The sequence below is a fragment of the Stylophora pistillata genome, chromosome 2 (assembly GCF_964205215.1).
Source record: "Stylophora pistillata chromosome 2, jaStyPist1.2, whole genome shotgun sequence".
Lineage (NCBI taxonomy): Eukaryota > Metazoa > Cnidaria > Anthozoa > Scleractinia > Pocilloporidae > Stylophora > Stylophora pistillata.
In genome coordinates, this window is record NC_142520.1 from 46,349,350 (window position 1) to 46,369,810 (window position 20,461).

Below are 20,461 nucleotides of genomic sequence, written 5' to 3' on the forward strand. Positions count from 1 at the left end.
AGAGGCTATGTGGTTGGGGGCGTGGCGTTCGCGCGACGACCAACCACTTGGCCTCAAATGGATGACAAAAATTAAAATTCTAGGTGTTATTTACGGCCGCGATACTGAGTTAGATAACTGGCAGCCAAAATTAGAGAAATTAGAAAAACATCGAAACTTATGGAAATCCCGCTCTTTTAGCTTTCTCTTGTCGGCCAATGGCTCATCGTTAACACCCTTGGAATTAGCAAGCTCCTATATCTCTCTACATTTTTTTGTGTCCCGAAATGGGTCATTTCCAACGTTAACGCTTTAATCTGGCCATTTGTCTGGGGCTGTCGAATTGAAACGGTTAGCCGATCGTCCTGCCACCAATCTCTTAGTAATGGCGGTCTCGGCATTTTGAATTTTCTGATCAAAGGTAAATCTCCTAAATTAACCCCAGTAATTTCCAATCTTGATGATCACAAATCAAAATCCTTCTATTTGGTCAGATATTTTTGTAGGCTCCAGGCTTGCCTCCTGTTGCTCGGAGTGGAGCTCTCTTCGAGATAACTCTACCCCGAGTGCACAGATCTTGACGCCCCATTATGAGAATGTTCTCTCGGCTCTCACCACCCTACGTGGGATTCTCTCCCGCACGGAGTGGTGCGATTTTGAATTTTCTTCCAAGAAATGTTATCTAACTCTCTTGAAGGAAAACTCCACATCTCCAATTCTTTATCGCTTTTGGACTCCCTTCCTTCCGATTGACTTTGATCTTGACAAATTTTGGAAGTTAGTGCGAGATGACTTTTCTGAAAATTATAAGAACGACATACTCTGGAAAATTGTACTTCGCGCTATTAAGGTCCGCGATTCTCTAAAGAACTGGGGATGTATCGACTCAGATAAGTGCGCCTTGTGTTCTCGTAAAGAAACTATAGATCACTGTTTTCTCAATTGCTCCCCTGTAAAATCTGTGTGGTCCTACTTTTCCCCTGTTGTCTCCTCTATCCTTGGAACTAGCTATCTCCCATCCTGTACCTATGTTTTCTTTTTTCGTTGGACCCCCCCCCCCCCCACCCTCTAGTCCAAAACAGAATCGTACTGTGCGCTTTCTAATTAAGAAAATTCTGTACAGCATCTGGAAATTTCGAAATAAATCTACCTTCCACAATGGGAATGACCCCCCTGAGGGTATAATTCGCTATGCCCTCAGCGAGATCAAAAACAGAACTGCGTGCGACTTCTTCCGACTTTCGTTATCTAACTTTAGAAACGCGTGGGAGTCCCCATCAATCTGTAAAATTGATGGGGACTCCTATAGAATACTTTTGTAAATAGATTACCTTAAGATTTAGTTAACATTAGATTAGATTAACTTGGAATTATTTACAACTTAGAGTTGGCATTAAACAATCCTAGAGTTACATTAATATTAGTCTACATTAGCCCTGGCCATACCAATATTATAGATTAAGCTTATATTGATATTAGACCTAACTATTTTGGAATTATTTATAACCTTACATTCATATTAGTAATATTTGATACTCATATATATTTAAGAACTCTTTAACTTTGGAACTTTGGACTGTTTATTAATAATTAGTTGGGGCCAAGCCCACGTGCGTTAGCACTTTTATTTTGTAACCTAGGTGATTTGTTATGAATAAACCCTTTTCAAAACTTAAAATAGGATGAGTCATTGCTGTTGCAATTGCGCATGCTCGCTGGTTTACTCTAGTTTGAGCACTCTGGCATGGCTTAGACGATACCACAAAGGTTGGGTCGTTTGGGGTGACCGTCTCGGTTCTCCCCCATCCTAGCATTAGCACTGCACTGATGAGGCCCAGAAGGCCGAAACAGTACTGTCTGCAGTTAGATATAGCTCTTTGGCATACAAAGCTTTGCTTTCATGTCCAAATTGAGCACTCTATCTAGGATGAGTCATTGCTGTTGCAATTGCGCATGCTCGCTGGTTTACTCTAGTTTGAGCACTCTGGCATGGCTTAGACGATACCACAAAGGTTGGGTCGTTTGGGGTGACCGTCTCGGTTCTCCCCCATCCTAGCATTAGCACTGCACTGATGAGGCCCAGAAGGCCGAAACAGTACTGTCTGCAGTTAGTTATATATATATAGGAGAAGTAGTGTGGCACACGAGGACGGACAACTTCGAGCGAAGGAAGACATATACTCAATAAAAAGTCTAAAAGGTTTAATAAACAACGTTTCGGTCCGAGACCTTCATCAGTTCAACAGTCTCGGACCGAAACGTTTTTTATTAAACTTTTTAGACTTTTTATTGAGTATATGTCTTCCATCGCTCGAAGTTGTCCGTCCTCGTATACCACACTACTTCTCCTACCATTTATCGAGGTTTGGACTGTGAATCCATTTGGATCCTTCTGGCGCGGCATCACTGTTGGCTCGAGGCCTTTTAACTTATATATATATATAGATATAGCTCTTTGGCAGACAAAGCTCTGCTTTCGTGTCTGCATTGAGCACTGTGGGGTGAGTCATTGCCGCTAGCATTGCGCATGGCTCACTAGGCTTTCCCAGTTTGAGCACTCTTGCATGGCTTGGACGATACCACACATGTGGGATCGTTCGGGGTAACCATATCGGTTCCCCCCCATCTAGCATCAGCAATGCACTGATGAGGCCCAGAAGCTAATTAAGGCCGAAACAGTACTGTCTGCAGTTATATATGTATATTATGTGATAAACATATTGAAAGGAACTCCATGCCTGTTTCATTGTGGAGTCTACCAGAATAGACTGCAGTGAAATTATAGAGATTCAATGGAATAAATCTCAACCACATGTATCGTCCCCGAGATCGCACTACTCCAGTTCCGTATTCTTCTCCACAGAATTTACCAAAAAGATTGGCTGATTGATTACTGCCATCACGGATCTCAAGATATGTACCAAATAGACATCGTCGTTGATACTGACTGCGCATGGTAAATTTAAGTTCCACATAATTTCCTTGTGGAACTGAAAGAACTCGTTCTTTATCAAACTCTTCGACCTGTTTCCACTCTTGTGCTTGCTTAGCATTCTCCAACAAACCTGCAATAACTGCATCAAGCCAATTAGTTGATTATAACAAAAACAGTTGATGGTTATTATTGAGAAATTCTAAAAGGTATATTAAGACCAAGAAAAAAAAAAATGTGCTGGTACACAAAACAAGGGATTGCATACTTGCTGGGCTCCTCTTGCAAGCACAAGTACTCCATTTATTAGACTATTCAACAAGAAATCTTGCGCAAAAATTCATTACGTACTCCGCATAGGAGAGAGAGAAGCAGTACCCAAAGATTAACCTAGTTTGCTCGAGCTGTGACAAAACTAATGACGACTTTAAAAAACTCAAGGTAAATTGAATTTTAACGATCCCAAATATTCCTCTGCAGCATTCAAAGTTATAAAAAGCAAAAGCACAAGGAAAACATAAGCTCAGAGGCTTTGTAACTATCTAGCTCAGTAACCCAACAGATATCAGGGCTGGGGCTCGCCAGGCTTAAGGTATAGCCATTGCACCAATTTCTCTCCGATTCCAACTAGAAACCTTGCCATCGATTTTGTATCAAGACCGTACATGTAGTTTTCTTGTGAAATAGGTGTACGCAGGGTAGTTAAAAGTTGGTTTATTACTGTCTTTTAAGCATATTTCATTGAAATGGTTTTATTGAACTCCAAGGAATTTTATTGAAGTTGAATTTAATCTCAAAAGATTAATGCGTCAGGAAAACATGGAGCAGATCCTTATTTAGATTTCAGCCGGGACACTGTTGACGTCTTGGACATCTTCTAAGAAGTAATGTAACCCATTCCACAAGCCTATACACTTATCTTCAGGAGATTATAATCTCTTCCTCATCTTTCAGCAGATGCCATCTTCATTCATCCTCCATCTCTTTAGTACTCTCCATGGACGGATATCCCACTGATGATCTCCATTCCCTTCCTTACCGCCCACCTTACTCATGGGGCCTCCTCTCTCTCCCTCCATTAGGAAAAATAATGATTTGAAAACATCTGAATTGCTTACAGAAAACAAGGATGAAACTCCACTTGGCCATTGAGGATACCGTCAAAATGTTGTTCGCTAAAGAAATAAATTCGATATTAACGTAAATGTCTAACCGTTCAGTAGACATTACTTGTTGACGCCATCAACGCAAATTGGAAATTTGATATAGTTACAAGTTACATCATAGGCGGCGAAACAGGGGAGAGGGGGAAGGGGGAAGGAGGTGAGGGGGGAAGGGCGTAGACCCCAAACAAAAATCTCGGCCTTTTGGTTCGGAAAATGTCGCTAATGCAGCATGAAAATTGGAAAAATATTGAATTTCATGATCATTTCACAAATCCTTGTATCAGCATCGCACTTGGCGAAGTAATATCCTATAACACATTTATGAACAGCCCCAGCTTGTGTTCGAGAAGCTTATAAACTGCAGCAAATCTCCTTTGAACTAATCAGCGACTCTACGAAATTCGATATGAGTTATTTTTTTTCTGTGGGAACCCAGTCGAATGCAAAGCTGAAAGATTTAAGACTGTGCGGTTTAGAACTCGTTTAAGAGTTCTATATCCAAGTACCTACACCTTTAAAAGGTGTTAGTTAATTTGCCTCCATCATTCGAAAAGCTATTGGTTTTCTTTTATCTAGAAAAACATCAAAACTATATGCTCTAAACTAGAGGACAATTCTGACCGTTTCATTGAGGCTTTTAATATTTAATTGATGATTACTGAGGCATATGGCATTATGAGAAATATTGCATCCAGCTGAGGCCGTAGATCTATTATAATTACTGATCGTCATCCAAACCCATCGTTTTCTGTCTGCAGTTATATCACCGAATGTCGGCGCCCTTTATTATTATTGTGGAAAAAAATGAATCAAACAATTCGTGACGTTCAATGATGGTTTTATTCAAGGTAACGGTTACATGAGCTATTGTTTTCATGAGTATAACTTATATGACATGTACGTGTGAAAAAAGCAACCAGAAACGAGTTATTGACTGTTTATTTGTCAAGGTAGACGTCAATTGGCATATTGCTCGACAAACACAGTTGTTTTTGAAAGCGAACTGATTGTCGTCTGGAACGATGGCGGAAAGCTGCTGGGAGAGCTGTTCTGAGGAAGAATTGTTTCGTACTAAAACACGCAGCATTATTTTTAATAATGCAGCTTGTTTTAGGTTTAATAATGCTGCGTGTCAATTTAGCACGTGTAAGATTACCCCTGATAATTTCCCTGCTACTAAAAAAGACCACACCCGTTTTTCTCACACAGTTAGTTTGCATTATTTTTCTCTCGACATTCGGGGATATAATGCAGACAGAAAACAATGGGTTTGGATGACGATCAGTAATTATTTTGTGATAACGAAGGAAAAGTCAGTATATATGTGTCGGTAAATAGCAACGCAAAAGAGTTTCCGAAGAGGATTTCATGTATGACTAAACATCAAAGGAGGAATACGAAATAAAAAGAAAATATTCAAAGAACAGCTTTTTTTACATTGTTTTAACGTGTGGAGTAAGAAAGCCATTTCAAAATAATTTTAATGCTGGTATTCACCTAATGAGAAAGCAATTTTATACAAACTTCGTCTACATGATGTCAGCTTTTTTTTTTTTTAATTTTCGAATGAAAATCATTGTTTCCTTTCCATTTTGATAGAAAAATAAAAACAGGCGTCAGAAACAAGTTCCTCTTTGGTTTCTTTTCCCGATTCTTGTCTTTTTTTCATATATATCCTCAAATACATGTAAAAAGCCTTTATAGAGCGGATAATCGTTCTTTTGTTTCCTTTCTTAGGCAAAGTATCTCAGAAAATGATTAGAGGCCATTCAAAGTATCTCGACGAGTTCATTTTGTCAGGTTTAAATTATGCAGTTCATCAAAGTACACATTTCTCTGGATTCTCACTACAAGACCATTTAAAAACGTATCGAAGTAAGAAACAAGAATTTTAATCTGATCATTGAGCTATTTGTAGTATCGCAGGACGCACTCAGGCAACGTTATACACGCAAGGAACTCTGGGACAGTTATAGGCGCGGTTACTCAGAACATGTCGTACGTACTCAATACGTTGTGATACTATGCTTTTATTACTTTGCCTTCAATTAAATTGGTGACGAGAAAAGGGATACAATGCCAGACGAAGGTGGACTAGAAGAAAACATCACAAACAGAAGTAAAGCAGGAGTCTTGGCAAGTGTTAATGCGAGCGTGAGCACCATAGACCTGAAAGGATAACCGGGTCAACGCGAGAAAGCATGGAAGCTGTGGCGAGATCGATTCGAGAGGGCGAAACGATGGATGGCAGTAAGTGGCACAGATAAGCTCCACCTGTTCCTCTTAGTGGGTGGAGAAGAACCTCAGAAATTAATCGAAACGCTACCGGAGCAGCCCACGAATTACGAGTCACATATTAATATTCAAGGGTTAAAAAACTATTTTAAGGCACACCGAAACAACACCTTAGAGTTATACAAGTTCTTCAACATGGAATGGCCCAGCGAGGTACCGTTTGCGGACTTAGAGACAAAATGCAGAGAACAGGGGCTACACTGTGAGTTTCCGAACGCTGGTTGTGATCAAAACAGAAAATGGTAAGCTACGCAACAAAATGATCCGAAAGAATGGGGATTTAAAGTCGGTGCGTGAAACCGCAAAGGCGTTTGAAATGACGAAGCAGGGAAGCGAGATGATGGCAGGTGACGATTGTACGACCCGTGGAGGTGACCAGCAGAGTTTAAAGGACAGTCACGAGGTGAACAAGATCACCCGGCGAGGATGGTACAGTATGAGGAATAACAGGCATGACCACAGCTCAGGTAGACCAACAACCAAGTTATGTTGCACTGGATCAGGGTTCGAAATTAAGGGTAACCGGGTGTGGACAAAACCTGGCCTAGGCCATGGCCTACCCTGTGGCCCACCCTGTGGCCTACCCTGTGGCCTACCCTGTGGCCTACCCTGTGGCCTACCCTGTGGCCTACCCTGTGGCCTACCCTATGCCCTACCGGTGGTCAGATTTTTAAGAACATAAAAATAAAATCAGTAAGAGTCGAACGAATACGCTGGTATACAGTTATCTGTCTCTGAAAAGGGTATACTAAGAGGTCACTAACACGATTTTCAACGTCTAAGGGAACGAAACACTGCAAATATCACAGTACTCAACCATAACGGCAGGTTAAGGGGGAGGGGAGAGGAGGGGCCGATATTGCGTGGTCGCAGAGGATATACAAAATGGCGGCTTTATGATGCAGGCTGTCAGTTGGTAACATATAGTGGAGTGCTGGTGTAAAAATGTAATGAACGGCGTTACATTAGAGAGCATACATATCTGGGTAAGAAAACGCAAACATTACGTGCCAGGCCAATTTTTTAAGTGCCCTCAAGTGCTGTAGAGTATTGAATTTGCAACGAGCACCCCGGGACACGCACGCATCGCCGTCGTAAACATTTCGCAAACTTTACTTGCTTTTCCAAAGAAAGGGCCAGTATTCCACTAATTTGAAAGGAGAGCTGATATGATGATGTTTGCCCAAAAGTTGCGTTTAACCGGCCTCTGTTCCTCGATTGCCTTATTCTATCAGAAGGTTAAGAAATTTTGAACGGAATGTGGCCGCCAAAACAGCAGAAGAAAGTCGTTGGTAAGACAGTACTCAGGAAAACGTTGAAAGGTTTCCAGCAATGCTATCCTTTTAAAAATCTGACCACCGGTAGGCTATAGGGTAGGCCACAGGGTAGGCCATGGCCTAGGCCAGGTTTTGTCCACATCCACAGTAACCCGTTAACCAGTGGTTAGTAATTTTCAACTTTTGGTTACTAAAAATGTGTCGAACTAACCCGACATGGTTAGTAAAATTTTCTGACATATTTAGATTATGTTATGGAAAGAAGCTTTTTACAAATAAAGAATAATTTAAAGAACGTTTTATGTGTTATTTACTTGCATTAGCTTGTTTTCTGTCTCAAACAATTTGTTCTTGCTGTCTTTGGGATCGAATTGAGCTTTACAGCCATTTCGAGCGCTAAGGCCCTGGATGCGAGTTTGTGTCGAATATGGAGATCTGGACACAACTTTATCGGATCCGCCATGTTGCGAATATTCGCTTTGAAACTATTGTTCACGAGGTTCTGGCAGTTCAACATTGAATCATGCAGAGTTCTTTAATCATGATAGACGATAGGGGATTAAAATAGGTGCTTAATTGTCAACATTTTTAAAGTAACCATGCAATTTCAGCTGCTTTTTAATTTGTCCTAGTTGTTATTAACAAAGTGTTCATTATTTGAGATACCGTAACTTGTGAGCTTGGATACCAAACTTTATAATTTGGTTAGTAAAAGAGATGTCTACAAACCCTTCGGGTTAGTGATTCAAAAATTAAATCAAGCCCTGTGGATGCAGAAATGAAGCACACCCAAAGGGAACTACCTGCCCTGTTTGGGGTAAGAACTGCCTCAAGTGCGGAAGGAGCAACCATTTTGCTAGGATGTGTCCCAGCAGACAACCGAATCGCCTCGGTAGGCAAGTCAGAGCCATAGAGAGAGAACTGGACACAACCCCGAGACAACCAGAGGAGGAAAGTGAGACAAACGAAGAGGTCTACCCGTACCGAGTAGCCGGAGAAAAGTCATCAAACCCTACTGTAACGCTACAGATAAACAAGCAGCCTGCAGCCGACGAAAGCGATCATCCGTAGCTACTCAGGGGATGGACCAGGACCGGCGTTATGGTTATTAGGCTGTTTGAACGCATCCATCCGCCGAAATCATAACAACATTGTAGAAGTCGTATACGTAGTCAAAGGTCAAGGGAACACGGCCCTTTTAAGTCGCCAGGTAGCTGGAAATATGAGCCTTATCGAGTACCACATTGAACAAACAACACAAGCCCCTGCCCCAGTAATGGATGTGGAACAGCAAGAGAAACACACACTGATATCTGAGTTTGAGGATGTCTTACTGGTATTGGAAAGCTGAAAGGCGTGACTGTAAAACTATAGGTGTACCCGAGGCCCCAGGCACTATTCAGAAACAGAGACGAATATCCATACCTCTGAAAGAGAAGTTTGATAAAATCCTGGACCGGTGGCATGCACTAGACATCATAGAGGATGTAGGAGACCGACCGACAGATTCGTGTAGTAATGTGGTCCTCACTCCGAAGAAGGACGGTGAAAGTGTCAGGGCCAGTCTTGACATGACCGATGTTAACAAATACATCAAGAGAACAAGGCACACCATACCCATTAAGGGAGCTGGAAACCAGGCTGAATGAGGCCAAGTTCTTTTCGCACCTGGATATGAATGATGGCTACATGCAGCTGGAGTTAGCAGAAGAGAGAGGAAAGCTGACAACGTTTTACACACATCACGGACTCAAAAGGTTCAAGAGAGTACACTTTAGAGTGAACAGTGCAGCGGAGATCTCAACGAGGAGGTCCAAAAGGTCGTATCCCTGGAACCTAATGCTATCAGTATCTATGATGACGTCTTGGTTTTTGGCGCCACACAGGAGGAACATGACCGGGCGTTAAGACACATCCTACAACTGTGGCGGAGCCACGGACTGACCCTTAACATGAAGAAGAGCCGGTTCAACCTTTGTGCTGTGACTTTTTTTGGCAAAGTATTGTACACTGAAGGAATCTCGCCAGACCCTAACAAGGTGGCGGCATTGCAGGCCGCCGGCCCGCCCCAATCTCAAGCAGAAGTGCGATCGTTCCTTTTCTTTCCTGGAGCTACTGCAGACTTCATGGAGGGTTTTGCACAGGTCACAGCACCACTGAGAAACCTCTTCAAACAGGGGGCCCCCTTCCAGTGGACACCTGAGTGTCAGAGAGCATTCGAGAAAACCAAAACGTTGCTAACGAGACACACAGTAATGGCGTAGTTCGACCCACATCGAAAGACCAAACTCGTTACAGATGCGGGACCTCGTGGTTTAGCGGTTACCCTGAGGCAATATGACCCACAAGGCAAGCGGTGGAGACCTGTAACCTATAGGTCTAGGGATTTGACAAATACTGAAACCAGATACTCGTAGCTAAAGAAGGAAGCTAAAGCAGTTGAACGAGGCGTGCTCATAAATCAGATCTACTTATATGGCCTCAGAGACACGTTTGAGGTGGACACTGACTGCAAACCACTACTGCCCCTGTTTGCTAGTCACAAAGTCACCTCGCCGCTCAGAATTCAACGGATGAGAGTTCGCGTGCAGGGTTTGATGACAAGCTCAACGACGTACTATGAAAGAAAGCAAAGGCAGAAACGAATGAGGCTGATTACAACTCTAGGAATCTAGAACCTCTTACGACGCCGGACCCCAGGGCAGTGCACCAAGCAAATACGTATGATGCACGATCCTTCGCAGTACACCAAGCAAAGTTCACAGTTCGTGAAAATGAAGACATCTTTGAGAAGGACATCAGAGCAGTGATGCAAGCGGCACTGCCAGACGCGGTATCATGGGATGAGCTGCTAGAGGAGATAAGTCAGGACCCTGAACTCAAAGATCTTAAGAGTGCGATAGCAAGGGGGTAATTCGCGGTATCAGAGCGGCAAGCACTCGGGCCACAGTTTGACCCAGTCTTTACCGAGCTAGCAGTTGTAGGAGGATTGGTCGTGCGAGGGTCTTGCATAGTGGCTCCCAGGTCCCTTCGTGACAAAGTAGTACGTCTTGCGGATGAGGGACATCAGAGGGTTACAAAAACGAAAGGATATTTCAGGAGCAGGGTCTGGTTTCCAGGTTTGGATCAGATGATGGAAGCCCACATTCAACACTGCCATCCATCCCAAATAGTGACACCAGCAAGTGACCGCGAACCCCTGTGAATGTCACCTCTACCGAATGAACCCTGGATGGAAGTGGCCATAAACGTCTGGGAACCTATCAACACCAGTGAATACCTTCTCGTTGTCATATGTAAACATTCGCGGTGGGTTGAAGTAGAGTTTGTGAGTACCACTAGTGCCCGAGCAGTGATACCCAAACTGGACTATATATTCTCTTCGCTGGGAATACCTCTGATCGTGGGCAGCGACAATGGACCCCTATTCAATGGAAAGGAGTTCCGGAACCTCAGCACATATCTGGGCTTCACCCACGAGCGCAAGACACCCAAGAATCCTCAGGCCAGCAGTGAAGTGGAACAGTTTATGCGGGTGCTTAAGAAACTATACCGCGTATGTCAATTAACTGGGCAGGTCTTCAGGCAGGAAGTGCACCGTTTCCTACGCTATCAAGCAACGCCACATGGGACCACCAAGCTAGCCCCAGCAGAACTGATGTTCCCTGGCCGCAGGTTCCGCACAAGGCTGCTGGTAGGAGTCATCCCGCGGCAAATGGATTTCGAGGAGCTGTTTCAGCGCGACCTAGAGAAGAAGATACAAATGAAGGCATATGCAGACAGGAAGAGGAACGGGAAAACTTCGGATATACAGGTTAGGGATTCAGTGCCGGTGAAACAAGATCTCAGCAGCAAAGCCTCGCCGCCCTATGAGGGAGAGCCACTGGAAGAACAGCACAGAAAAGGAACACAAGTGGTGGTGAAAAGGAGAGACGGCAGCACCATCACATGATCGACAGCACATTTCAAGAAAGTACCCTATCAGACTCTGGACGGGGTGGGCAGATCGCAGCTGGACCCCGGTTTCAGTCGCAAGCCGAGCGCAGAACTCCAGGCGGAGGTGCTTCCCAAACCGCAGGAACGACTGGAGAAGGTGCTGTCCCCTGGGAAGGGACTATCGTGTACACCGGACAGAGTGGAGCCGACAACGGAAAATGTAGAAGAGGCACCTTCAAGTGCAGGTGCCACTGCTCGCACTTCAAGGCCCTGTCGTAGCGCTGACGAATATCTCAGGAGCAAATTCCCAGACCATGAAATACCGGACAGGATTCAGTGAACAATCAGTAGTTAATCAGATGAACTCGAAATTACGTTATTTTAGTTACTTATCTTTATTTCCGCATGTTGTGTCAACCTATCGCCAGTCGTTTTTATCTAAGCTTTTTTTGGCTATATTGCATGGGGAGAATGTAGTGTCGCAGGCAGCACTCAGGGCACGTTTAAACGCAAGGAACTCTGGGACAGTTATAGGCGCGCTTACCCAGAACATGTCGTACGTATTCGATACGTTGTGATACCATGCTTTTGTAACTTTGTGTTCTATTAAACTATTAAGTTAGAAAAAAGTTACGAAACGAACCATTAAAAACTAATTAATTCATGGCGACCGATTACAAGTATTTTTTCATTCAATATTCATTGAGATAAATTTCCATAAGCATGTTATATTCTTTATATCAGGCAAAAGCAACGCCTGCAAGTAATCTCTCAGTATTCCATACTATAATCTGTTCATGTTGTCCTTTAGCAACATTGTTAAAGTATACAAACTGTTCGAATGAGGCCTTAAACTGTCGTAAAAGTAAATTGAAAATCCAAGTTTTCGCCGATCAACGGCATCATCAGGGTCATCCCTGATGACGCCGTTGATCGGCGAAAGCTTGGATTTTAAATTTTACTTTTTACAGCAGTTTAAGGCCTCTTTCGAGCAGTTTGTATTTCATTGCATGTTTGGTGCTTTTCATCCTCTCACCAAATATTATGGTGTTTTTTTATTTCGTTTGAAACGCTGAAAAAAATTCTCACCGCTGCGCAAATTAAAATATAAGGTTCGTACTGTGCATTTTTAATATAAAGTTGAGAGAATGGACAGCATGGTATGATGATTTCCTTATTTCCCATCAACAAACTGCCTCTCATTTCAGTTGTAGTGTTTACCAACCTCTCAAGCAAAACAAAAAAACATGATATATTTAGAATTTTGTTAGCTATCCTTTTATCCACCACTTGGCTGATTTTTTTTTCCTTTTTTTTGTCATCTCTTACAAGATGCGTGCTTCTTGTTTTGTTCTCTGAAGTAAGTCTCCTTTGAATTTTTTATTCGATTAGGTTGATCGTTTTCCAAACTTCTCGACACCATTGTTCTTGACGATATAACGATGTTGCTGGAGGGAAATCAGATTTTGATGAATTAGATGAGGTTCTTTCATGAGTTTATTCAAATTTCACTCACTTTGTGTTGTCTTTGTTTTGACAACTAGGTGTGAAATGCACATCTAGAGCATATGTCACAGATATGTTATACTCTGGTTAAAAACTGAAGGGAATCAAGCTAATAAACCATGTGTTGCTGTGGTGAAATATTTTAGAAGCTATGTTGTAGTAAAACACGGAGCATGTATTCGTCGACAACATTGGCATCTGTACTGAAAGTGTAGATATCTAGCAATAAAAGAAGGGAGGCTCGCCGCCTTTAGATAAAAAGAGTTCGTACTAAAATAACCAGGTTATTCATTAATTTTAAAACTTATCAGTAATTCGAAGATCGTCACTACTTGGTCTTTTTGGCAAGATAACAGCCATTACTCTTTCAATGACAGATGTCTGGATCTCTTCCTTATTACTTTGAAATGTATTAGTCATCTTGTTTTATCATTTATGGTGCGAAAGTCGCGAATAACTATTTACAGTGTTCTATAATTTTTACATATAGAAGAGCAAGACAAATGCGAGTGTTACAATTTTGAGGTACAACCAGTCTCATTCTTCCCACAGCCAAACTGCTTTAGTATCTATAACATATATTAAAGATAGAAGGAGAAACTTCGCTTTGCAATAATGTTACATAACACATCATCAAAGAAATTCAAAAAAAAAAAAAGAATTGTATGCATTGTGCGCTTTCTTTATCAGGTAAAATAATAGCATATTAAGGATATATATTTTTTCCCACAGATAGACTGTTTATACTTCCGTTGTTTTACAATTTCTTAATGAGCAGTAGACTTTTATTTTTAATAACTAATATGTCCGTTACTCTGCCAATATCATTGTTTTATCGTTTGCAAACTGACTGCTTGATGTCTAATTTTCGCGTATTTGACTTTCAAATTTACTTTAAACTTGGAAAATAGTACAAGAAACTCGTTTCCTTTTCGATGAAATTCGCATTTCCATTGTAAAATATCATTACAAAACACACATTCTTGTTTATTATTCCGTTGATCTTATTATTATATGTTTGTTGAAGAATTTCGATTTTTTTCTATATTGATCTTTATGCTTAATTCTCACTATTTTTACGGCTGAAATTATACCGGTTTTGGTAACGAGAAATTTGATTCTGACAAATAATATGATATGTGATGAAAGAAAATATTCATGTTTCCGTTATTTCGCGTCCTCTGCTTCTCAGAGAACGCACGAAATGTATCATAGGAATAACATGAGAATCCCAAACAACAAGAAAAAAAAAAGAAAACCACGCAATTGATTTACAGAAATATAAGTCGGGGGAAAAATGGTTTAGAATGAATATTGTGGGGAAAAACGCAACAAATAAATTTATCAGAAGGATCGACATATACACAAGCAAAGAAACTAATCTGTCATCAGCGAAAAATGCCTACTGCTTTCAAATCTGATATTTCTACCTTATAGTGAGGGAGAGAGAGGAGTAAATGTACCACATAAAATGAGAACTGAAAGTGACAAAGATCTTATGTTTAGTACCTGAATGCTGATTATCCCTTTTCTCTGCAAGAACTTGATCGCATTTATCCGCATAAGCAGAAGAAAATGAATCCACACAAATGTAGATTTTTACAGCTGTTATCAAATGTTGTTTTAATAGCTTGAAAGTTATTATTCAAAATTTCCATCACGTTATTCGATCATGTCGCATGTCCAACACAAAAGATAAATAGAAATGAAAATAAGGTCTAGTTCTTTCTTTTCAGTTCTTTTTTTACAATTTTTATTTTGATCAGTTTTGATTGAAAATTTGAAAACAAGGATTTATATGATGATGCACTAAACTAAACTGAACTTTTTTCTTTCTATGATCCCGAAGAGGAAACTGACCAAATTAAAATTAAACATGACTTTTAATCGACAACCAACGTTTCAGCCATTTCAAATTCAATTGCATTTGACTTTCAAATCCCTATGAAGTGAGATTTTCTTGACCATAAGTACTTTCCCGTTTTCATGCGGTGTAATTAACTTTTATTTCTCTCTTTTTTTTTGTTCTTTCTAAGCCATATAGAAGCACGTTTAACTGCAGAAGTATCCAATACAAAGTAATATATATGGACGCCGTTTAATGATTTACCTTTTACTTTAGTTGCACTCAGGTTTGCGGATCGATTTAATCTGCTTTAGCCGATGTTTTCCTCCAAATTAGGTCGCATTAGTTAGCTAAGTAGTCCCTCAATGAGGGTATAAATCTGGAGTGTAAACTCTAATCCCCAATGCAAATTGTTGTATTTATTAAAGCTAAAATTTCTGAACCAATGCCAAGATAGCAAAGATTTCTAGACTAATCACAATGTAGCAAAGGTTTCTAGACCAATCATAGTGCCGCAACGATTTCTGTACTAATCGCAGAGTAGTAAAGATTTCTAGAACAATTACAGTTCAGTTAAGTTTTTTTTAGGCCAATCACAGTGCAGTAAAGATTTTTTGACCAATCACAGAGCAGCAAATATTTCTTTACCAATCATAGTGCAGTAAAGATCTTTAGACCAATCACAGTACAGCCCAAATTTCTTTTTCAATCACCGTGTAGTAAAGATTTCCTGCTTAAGAAAAATGTGGGAATAATACGGTTAAAACAACACATTGTTTCAAAGGCGTTTTGAGTTAATAGCCCCCTGCCCCATCCCTGCACCCCAAGAGTAAGTCGGATAGAAAATAGAAAACCTAAAAAGATTTCCTAACTCCACCTGAAATGTACTGATTACTCCTTGTTTCACATTGGAGGGTAACCAAACCTCTTAAAACAGTCGCGTAAAAAGGAGATACATTATAATTTCAAAAGGAAACTGCTCAGTTTTTGGGAAAAAATTAAAACTAATAATTTATGGAAGGAAAATTTCAATGTTATAGGTAATTCAAAGATAGTTACCCACCCCCTCCAACTCAAAGCTCTTTTAGAACAAGAGATATAGAAAGCATTTTTGTATACTTTCACTCGACACAGGCCACTGTGACATAATCTATACTGCAGATGAAGCTGATGAGAGACTTGAGTACCTTTATGGGGGCAAACTATGAATGGACTCGTGTAAGGTCTTTAAGATGCTTTATTGAAGTATTAGTTTTACAGTAACTCATACATGACCCCATGTTCTTAACTCTGTGTCATTTTCTGTGAAAGCCACTTTTGCTTCTAAGATATTCTTACTGCAAAAGCCATGTTTGATGATTACGTTTGAAGTTATCAAGCAGTTTGAATACCAAATACTACAATTAACTAGAAATTTAGATATGAGTTTGAAAAAATCTAGCTAAGAACTACAAAATTAGATTTAAAAACGCTACCAAATATCTATTCAGTGGCATCATAAAACCTTTTTTCTGTTTTATATATACTTAATGTTAATAGTAATAACGAATAATGTAGAGAAGTAGGCTTCAGCTATGAAAGGGGTCACGGTAACTCCTAATGACTACAATGTTCGCAAAGGAGTCATAAAAATTCAAGAAATGAGCTATTTAGATTATTTGTATTCTACAAAATCTCTAATAAGAGACATCTTACCCATTAAATTCTCCTCTTTTTTCCTCTTTTCTTCCCATTTTCTTCTATACTTTCGTCTGTTTTATTCATTTAGCTTAATTTAATATAAATAGCTTAAGGTTATGGAAATGAGTTATTCAAATTGTTGTTGTACCACCAAATATCCCATAACTAACTTATTGTTCGTTACCCAAACATCTTTCTATTTTTTAATAATCTGTGCTTTTGACAAACGTCGAAACATCGCGGAAATGACGTGATCTACCTTTTAATTACCATAATGTTCTCATACGAGTTATAAAAATTCTAGAAATTAGCTACGTAGATCATTTAATATCTGCCAAATCTTTCATAACGAACGTCTTTTTCTAGTAAATTTTTCGTTTAATTCTTGCATTTTGTCCTTAAGTTGTATTTTTGAACTAGAGATAATAATGAAATCAAACAATCCGACTCGCACTCTGATTACTCGCTTGACGAGTTGTGTTAATGAACCATTCAAACTGTTGTTGTACCGCCTGATGTCTCCAAACTGAAATCTTAACTGTGATTCTAAGTTCTTGAACATAAACTGCAGCCCAATCTTAACGTTAATTTCACTACTAGTGACTCCTATGCACGCTAACGAGTTATAAAAGAAATCCACTAATTAGATTACCAACCTACTACCAAACATCTAGTGATTGACGAAAGAAACCTAGTCATTTTCAGTTGAAACGCAATCTGAGGGCGAGATACTCTTAAACGAGTTCAACAAAATCCTAGACACGAGTTATCTAAATCTCTGTTATACGGACAAATCTCCGGTAACACTTGTTAAGGGCCGTTGGTATTCTAATATTACTATCACATTAATAACCCTCTTTGTTATTTTCTGTATTAAAGGTACTTAATAAAATGTAAATTTAGCTTCAGTTAGAAACACTCGGAAACGAGAAAGGCAAAATTCTAGAACTGAGCTATTGGATTACCTTGTCCCGTACATATCAAAGTTTTTCTCGTCATATTCTAAATGTTTTTTTGCTTTCTTTTCGATTGAAACGCAACGAGATTCTTTAGAAAAAGTCAAAACAACATTATAAAAAAAATAAGTATTAGGTCATTGTTTTAACGCTAAAAGTTTCGGATAATCGACTGAAAGTCTTTGACCCAATAAAATTTTAAATGTTTGTCCTATTTCTGTTTGTCTGTCTTCTAAACTAAAGATACTATTTAAACTGAACTTTCGAAACTTAATTTAAGTGTTAAACATTTGCTTTGTTCAACTACGATATATGTCATTTTTTTTCAAATCGCGGTTTTGAGGAAAAATACTTACGTAAAGCGCTAAAAGGAAGTTTTTTAGGGACATTTAATCCCTTCTAAACTAAAGGTAAGCTCCGAATAAGCTAAAAAAAGACCCTGGAAATGAGCAAAACATTAGTTTTAAAACCTGTGAGGCGTCCCTAATCAAAACATCCACTCAGCTATATTATTATTAATGATAGGAAATAGCTTCCATGTAAAGATCAGCATGCAGACTGAAATGTCTTATTATATCCGGAGCGTAGCCAGCTGTTGGACTTGTCGTAGGCCTCAGCCTTAACAAGGTTCGATTTTTGTTTCAAAATTGCAGTAGTTATATAACAAAAGTCAAGCGTGCGAGAAAAAAGTTGTAGGCCCAGGTATGCAGGACAATAAGCTGGCTGCACCCGTGATACCGTTGGTTTTCCCTTTTATCTACTAGGTTTAAATTTGGTCTAATAACTATTGTCTGTAGAAACATACTAAAAGTAACATACTTAGAATATCAGATAAATGCATATGTTATAATTGACAAGAGAACATCTTGACAACAAATAAACAAAAACGGACATGACAAAACGAAACGAAGATGAACTGCCACTACACGCCCACCCAGATATAGCACAATATGTTCCCCTCCAGTTACCTTGTAACCATGCAATGAAGAGATCATACAACTAGCATACTTAAATAATGTAAACATTAAGCCGATCAGCGAGAAAGAAATTAAAACGTAGACTTTTCTGATATTACCACAAACAGTACATATTACTTGAACTATTTTTCCCTTTTCCTCCAATCTTTTAATTTTCTCTAGCCCTCACGGTCTCCATACTAGTGAACTTGTATTTGGCTCTTGGAAAGTGTCTGAGGAAAAAGGAAAAAGCACACTAATCAATGACTGCAAAATCTGTTTATCGTCCCGTCCCTTTTTTGATCTTCCGATCCGACTGCCAGTTAGTCAATCGACCCAGGCACCTTCATCCAGGCAGCCATAGTAAAAATCAATTACTCTATAGCCCTGTTTACTGGTTAGGCGGACAGTCGGCCAGACAGTCAGGCAGATAGTCAGCTAGTCTTTCAGTCAGCTAATAGTCATAACCTTGTCAGTTTCATCTGAGGGTTTACTGTCTTACTGGCTAGATAGTCAGTTGACTCGTTAGTGAGCCGGTCAGTAAATTAACGAGGAACGAACGACTGCACTCCTCTGTGTAGCCGAGCCTATAAGCCACCTGGCATTTTTTTATTATACTTTTTTTAAATCGTACATCAACAATGAATGGGATGCCTGAATAAATTCGAGTGACTTTGAAAAAATACAAGTAGCGTATTATAGCTATAACCGATTAAACTTCCTTTTTTTCTCCAAACATAGCTTCAATTATTGCACTTGCAGTGGAATGTCGAGTTTATAATTGGGGTGAGTTAACCTCTTTAATTTTTAAGAGCTTTGTTTTCCGCTCACCTACAGTCAATGGTTTTTAGTATTAAAGTAAACATAATAAGCATTGAATTTACCTTGGTTCGAAAATAGAGAACTAAAGCCCGGTATCAGGCGGTGTGCGCACTCTGATTGCGTTGCATCATGGTCGTGAGACAAAAATTGAGTCATTTGCATCTTGACGCGTTGGAGTGAACATATCTGGTGGCAGGGAGATACGGCGTGAATATACGTGGACTGTAATGGGGATTCACTGTCTGTTGCCATTCTTTCGAAACTTAAAACGTTTGAAGGACCTGCACGACTCCTGTCATTCATCCGTGACGGTTTCGTTCTTAGGAGGCAACTGACGTTATTTGAAATGATTCGAAACTGCAATCTGCCTACTGAAGAATCTCGACACAAATGGCAACAGTTAAACTCACAAGCGATGGCGGGATGAATTATTTCAAAGTCAGTAATTATATTCCTAGACGCGAGTTATTCAACTGTGAATTGAATCTTGACATGCAAACGCATATTAGAGAGACAGAGACCTTGTACTAGACGAACTTTTTCCACATAGCGTTGATAAAGGATTTGTAAAAGGAGAAGCCCCATCCCTCGTAAGAACGAGTTTGTCGCGCTCCACGTTTAGCAAAAACATACAGAATTTCAAAATAGCCTTCGAGAATAAAGGAAACCTATTTCGAGAAACGTCCCTCTGGAGTTATTACTTCAGGAGAGAAGTATACTCTGAAACAAAGAAAATAGCGCGCGCACTGAAGAAAATATTGCCTTCTGTAAATAAATCTGATCTGGCTTTGCCAGACCTCAAGAACCCATCGATGAAGAATTATAACACCTCAACACTGACCCTTATTAATATCTAAACTTTGAGGGTAGAAGATTTAAAACGTCTAGCGAATGAAGGGAGCCGCACAGGCCTATCAACGCCTTTCAACGGTCGACTGCCTTTTGGTTTCCGGTTTTCTGGCGTGTCGCCTCATAACATAACATAACATTTATTCAGGAAGCTAGAACGCAAATGTAAAAAATACATCCTTAAAAGGGAAAATCGTGTGGTTAGCCCTGTATAAAAACAATTTCCCTTACTAAAAACATACAAAAGATAAGATTTAAGGC

General features: G+C 39.9%; 1 protein-coding gene across 1 annotated transcript; it reads right to left on the reverse strand.

Moving 5' to 3' along the window:
• Positions 1-2,670: 2,670 nt before the first annotated feature.
• On the reverse strand, positions 2,671-14,670 carry LOC148739869 (bone morphogenetic protein 1-like). The gene is made up of 3 exons (XM_088749586.1): positions 14,601-14,670; positions 4,030-4,086; positions 2,671-3,053 (listed from the first exon to the last, which is right to left on the reverse strand). Exons 2-3 carry the CDS (start codon positions 4,058-4,060, stop codon positions 2,671-2,673), a joined length of 414 nt encoding a protein of 137 aa, XP_088605712.1. The 5' UTR covers positions 4,061-4,086; positions 14,601-14,670.
• Positions 14,671-20,461: the final 5,791 nt, after the last annotated feature.